Genomic DNA, 5,817 nt, shown 5'->3' with positions numbered 1-5,817 from the left:
AGATAATGGATAAGTTATAGAACTATAGATCATTGGTGACAAAGAGAATATCAAGATCCTTCAGATTTTTCTACACCACTAAATAATTGCCAAAATTCCAGGTCTTGGAAGCACTAAGATCAATATCACATGGAGTAAAAAGGACATTGTAGTCACAACTTCGGCACTTACACACTGATATGTTTTCCCTTGGGAACATCAATTGATATCACTGCATCTTAGACTTTTCATCTGTAAAAGTGTTCGCACTAAATAATGTCAGTGCTGTTCAATTCAATGAGGGACTCTGTTATTCTGAAGGTCAAAAGCACCTACTGAAAGATATCTTTGAAATGATTGACTTCTGTTTTGCATTTTAGTTCAAAAATGCATTTTATTAATAATAAAAGAAGAGATTACAAATCAGGAAATCAAAGTCATGGAATAGTATGTGCCAATGCATTTTGATGCCATAATGTTGAGTCTCTTGCAGTGTACACCACAGAGGACTATGAGGCTTTACCAATAAACCTCTCTAGAGACCAGCTACCAATGAAGTTAATAACGCTATTAAATAACACTTGCAAAAGATTCAGAGCTATAATGATGTTTGCATTCAGTTTTGCATCAAATAAATAATATCATTTCTATGTTAAATCCTTCGCTTGTCACCATAGGTCTACCACTCAAACAAAGAGCATACCATTTACCAACATAGGTCCTTGATCCTTCCTAAACTGCTATATTAATTCAGGTTCTCAAGATTTAGTCAGACATTTGCAGAAACATCAATTTGGATATAATGATATGAGAAAAGAGAGGCAGGTTTTATAAGAGTTAACAAGGAAGATACAGAAAATAAGATAATAGTAATGCTAAATTTACATATTTCCAGATCCTTTTGGTGTAGACAAACTAAGAAATCCAATATTTACTTGGGAGGCACTTGAAGGTATGAGCATGGATAATAGAGTGCCTTTAATGTATAATTTGGCTTAAGGAATTCAAAGATAGTTCCTTGTATGCATGGTCTCAGGATCAATTATTGTAACAGTTTCACAAGATTATTGATCATTCTCTGATCTCCTACTGTATAATACACCCTGACCAGAATGTACCATTCAGCAAGTTGTATTCATTCTTGATAATTTTTGAGAAATTAACCCCATCATCTCAGATAAGAAGTATCTAGAACGACAAATTCAGTACAGATCATTTAAGATGCTATCTCCCCGTAGAGTGTGCATTCTTTAATTACTGATTGTGTAGATCACTGATGGTTGCAGCTCAGATTTCAAAAAGTATGCACTGGAAGTCTATGCACAGCAAAATGTACCCCCAAAGGGGTACATATTTCAGATCGGGAAACAGAACTCAATACTTCAATTTGCCTCTTTTTTTGGTGATATATGATTCGTGGAGTATAATCATTGAAGATCAAGGCAAATTTTGTGATAAACTTTAGAAAAACAGAAACGTAAACCAATAAATAACTGACATAAGGTTTGGGGAAAATATCATCAGAAGTATATTTCATTTGAGGTATTACAGTTGTAAATTAAAAAATAACTTTTTGCTGTGTTAAGAATTTTTTAAATATATCAACAAGTTTAGTTGAAAACATGTTACATTCTTTGGGAAACTGACATTACTCAGGGTCTCAAGTAGTGTCACCATCAAACAATGGTAGCAAATTAATTGGAAAACTTTTTTAAAAGGAAAGACATTACATACTATGATCACTGCACTTTCTGGGTCTTGTTAAATACAACTTCCATGTTCAGAGTTGAAGTGTGACACTCAAAACCAAATGTATTCAACATTATTAAGAAGAGACAAATAGAAAATGAGCAATACCAACAAAGCAACGACAACAGAACATTTTTCAAGACTATTGATGTATTGTATTGAATATAATACAGAGAAAGGTAAAGGGGCTTTATTATGCTTGTGGCCACTGAAGATGCAAACGCCGGCCAAACAGGATCTGAGAAGCATTTCCAGGTCTATGAATAACACCATGGGAAGACAAAAGCAATCACAGCAAATGTTCTTAAATAAAGCAAGGTCATTATAGTCCAAATTTAATTTTTACCTCTAACAAAACTTATGTATTACATGGTTAAGAGACCAAGGCTACAGTTTTGTAAAAACTGTAGCCATTAAGCAGGTTAAACTTGTTTTAGATCAAACCAGAACAGTTGCAAATTAACAGCAATATCTAATTTATTGTTCCATAAAATGAATGCTATGAGAAATACGTTACTGGACGAGGCTTCCTGGAGCCACCCCAAGACTGGACATGGCAAGATGGCAGTGCTGCAAACTCATTGCCTGTACATTCAGTGTAAGAGCATTTGTTTGTCCACTGAGAGCCCCTGGCTATTAAAATAAACTGTCATAATTATGTGTTAAATCATAGCTGCCAATCAGAAGAAGTACTCTTTCTGATTTTCATTGACTGCATTTTGTATATTAAGCTCACTTTTTAGAACAGCCTCAGCACTGTCTACATTCTCTGACCTCTTTGCCTCACTTCTTTTATATAACCTTTTTTGCTGATAAATGCGAACAGCTATGGCAGTGATGCAAAGCAAGATAAAAATCACAACAGCTATCAGACCTAGGGAGAGAAAAGAAACATAAAGTCAGAATTTTTGTCCGAATAGAAACTGTGCTGACATCATTGCTTAGTAAATCATTATAATATTATTTTCCACTTAAGCATCTACTATATACAAATTGAAAATATAAAAACTTGAGGGATTTCTGGTTCAAGAAGTACTGTTGTATATTGAGTTTATTTCTGAGCTCTATCAGCCTTGCGGGTTCACCTACATTTATTCTAAAGGCATACCATATCGGATTTATTGGTGCATTTATATTTAACACAAGTTATTACCTACATGTCTCTAGGACCATGTGGCCACTTCATATTAGTTTTAATTATTCTGAAATATAGAGTAGTAGCAACATCACAAGATGATTAAAGTGTTTTGTGATTAAATAGGTAAAAATTTTCATAAAGTGGTTATTCAATTATTTGTTATACTGTTGAATAGCAGAAATGGGTGACGTAAATAAATCATTCTGACCAATAAAACATAGATAAATAGATATGCTTAAATTATTTCTATATGAGGAATTTTTTAAAACACTTCTGGTTGTAAATACAAATTCTAAGTGATGCGATTCTTAACTATGCCAGTGGTTACCAACGTTGGCATTATATTAGGTCAGTAGTCCTCTGAGTATGATCTGTAAACCCATGATGGTCCCTGGGACACTTTGAGAGCACACATGGGCTCAAAACTATTTTTATGATAATTCTAAGACGTCTTTTTCACTGTGTTGACATTTCCATTTTAATACTGAACCCAATTTGGTATAAAAACAAGGTTAGGTAAAATTTCTGGTACTTAGCACAAATTAAGGCAAGGACACAACTCAATAATAGTAGTCACTGAATTCATGAAGTAGAAAACATTACACTGCCAAGCTTGTTGGAAAAACAGAAAAAAAGCCTAATTTATTTAAGAATATCCTTAAGGAAGCTGTAAAAATTATTCATGTAATTAAATCTTGACCCTTGGCTGCAAGTGTTTTTAACATTTTGTGTGTTAAAATGGGAAATACACATAAAGTACTTCTGGTCCACTCTGAAGTATGATCATTGTTTCCAGGAAAAGTACTTATGTGAACCTTTGAATTGTGAATTGAATTAGTTGCTTTTTGCTTCATGTAACATCATTTTTATTTGAAAGAATGACTAACAGACAAACTATGGTTGTTCAGACTTGAGTATTTGGTGGGCATTTTCTCTAAAATGAATGAAGTAAATGTGTCACTTCAAGAAAAACAATTAAAGCGTATGTTGTGAATGATAAAATTCAAGCTTTCAAATAAAAAAGAGAATTTGGAAAACTACTTTCTGTCACCAAAAGTGTGAGAGTTGTCTACAACTTAAAGAATTTTCTGATAAGATCAGTGGAGGTACAAACTAATGTCATTATATTTAGATACAATTAGGTACTATGAAAATAGCAATGTGAATCAAATCCCATATGGCAAAACTAAGGCTCCATTCTAAAATAGATGTACACAACCGTAACAGAGTGCAAGAAATCAAAGATTTGAAGGTTTTTATTAATCACAATAGATTCCTGTGTATATAATCTGCTAGGCAGTTTCACCCTGGCCAATTATAGCATGTCCAATGGCCAAGCCAATTTTTGGCTAAGTCAACCTTACCTGAGAAAGGTAACAATTCCTTGCTGATTAATATAAATGTGGTGACCAAATTCTGTACATTAAATCTAAAGAATTCATTAATATGTTTGCTTTTGTTATTATTAGTCATGTTAATTAATGAATAACTTTAATCAGAATATTTCTTGTTACATATTTTGCCTCTCATTTTAGAAAAATAATCAGTTGAATTGCTATAAATATTTCTAAGGGCTAGTTATAGGCCTCTGGCTTGAAGAGAAAAATTCTGAACAACTTCAATGTGAAAACTTCTGAAATGTGATATAGACAGCAGACAACTGCAATTATAAAACGGACATTACTTTGGTCTAGAAAGAATATCTAGATAGTCAAAATCATGGATGGTCTCTGGAACGTGTTTGTTCCATGTATGTAATTTACCACTTAATTTGGGGAAAGTGCTATGCCAGGATTTGTTGTGCTCAAGAAAAACTTTGATCACACATGTTATACCAAAAATATAAAAATAAAAAATAGTTATTATGAATAAAATGTGGCCAGCCTCGATGATGCTGCATCTAAAGCACTATGTGAATGTGTTTTTATGAAGATGTGTATATATAGCTTTCTCTGTGGCTAAATCTGTCTATTTGTATCTGGGTAGCCTGGCCAGAAACCCTCTACCACATCTGGGTCATCACTTTTAAATGTATTTTTAAATTAATAATCTCATACTATTCATTTTGTAAGTGAAAAAAAAAATAATCTAAGAAGTAGAACACAGGGGGATTTGCCAATTTGGAAGATCCTTGGATGGATTAATTATTATTACATAGTGGGTGCAATTAATGAGTAACTAGACAATGAACAAAGAATTCTACCACAGTTCTACCAAATTGCCTGACATACTGGAGGATGATACACTATGATTTAGCAGATAAACTGTGTATGGCCCAGACAAGGTCTTCAGAAGTTACAGGGCCATTAGCAGACTGTTTGCTTCCGAAGTTTAGTCTCTGAAATTTTCAAAACCAGACATCACTAGTTTCATGGACCCTGGTAAGCCCCTGAACTACAAATCTTCCACAGTGTCTGTCTCTGCCATGTGAATTTGAGCTAAGTGAGAATTTCACAGATGAACTGTAACTTGTTTCTATTCTAGAATAACATTATAATGAGGTATCAACACACTTCTTGTTTAACTCTGTAAATCTTGCCAATGATGTCTGAGCAAAACAACAATAGTCTAAAGATTAAATATTTTGTTCTAGCATTGGCTTGATGGCTATACACCACTCTATATTTATGTCTATCTCTCTGTCTGTATTTGCTTGAATCTATCCTGGTTGAATGTCTAGAAAAGGCAATATTATAAGACTGAGACAATTTGTTTGACCAGAAATTCTAGCTTAAACTCTTGGCACATTGTAAATACTGTAGAGTTAAGTGAGCTTTTACTATATAATGTATTTCTTTTAGACATCCAATTATTAACTACTTTTCAAATAAAGTTTTTTGTTGTTTGTTAGTTTGGGGTGTTTTTTGTTTTTCATGTTAGGCGATTAAATGGGAATCCTATTTTTTATATCTTTAATTTGCATATTGTTAATTTGAGAAATAGGAAAGGAA

General features: G+C 33.1%; 1 protein-coding gene across 2 annotated transcripts in view; it reads right to left on the bottom strand.

The window, feature by feature from the left end:
• Positions 1–353: 353 nt before the first annotated feature.
• The window catches only part of CNTNAP4 (contactin associated protein family member 4), a 286,975-nt gene continuing 281,511 nt past the window's right edge, over positions 354–5,817 (bottom strand). For both annotated transcript variants that reach the window (XM_032284501.1, XM_032284502.1), the window contains one exon: positions 354–2,602. In XM_032284501.1, the coding sequence (XP_032140392.1) occupies positions 2,409–2,602 (194 nt within the window). In that variant the 3' untranslated portion in view covers positions 354–2,408. The remainder of the gene's footprint in view (positions 2,603–5,817) is intronic.

This window comes from Sapajus apella, unplaced genomic scaffold (genome assembly GCF_009761245.1).
Source record: "Sapajus apella isolate SASKATOON/1434 unplaced genomic scaffold, GSC_monkey_1.0 scaffold15, whole genome shotgun sequence".
NCBI classification, from domain to species: domain Eukaryota; kingdom Metazoa; phylum Chordata; class Mammalia; order Primates; family Cebidae; genus Sapajus; species Sapajus apella.
This window is presented reverse-complemented; position numbering and strand designations above follow the sequence as displayed.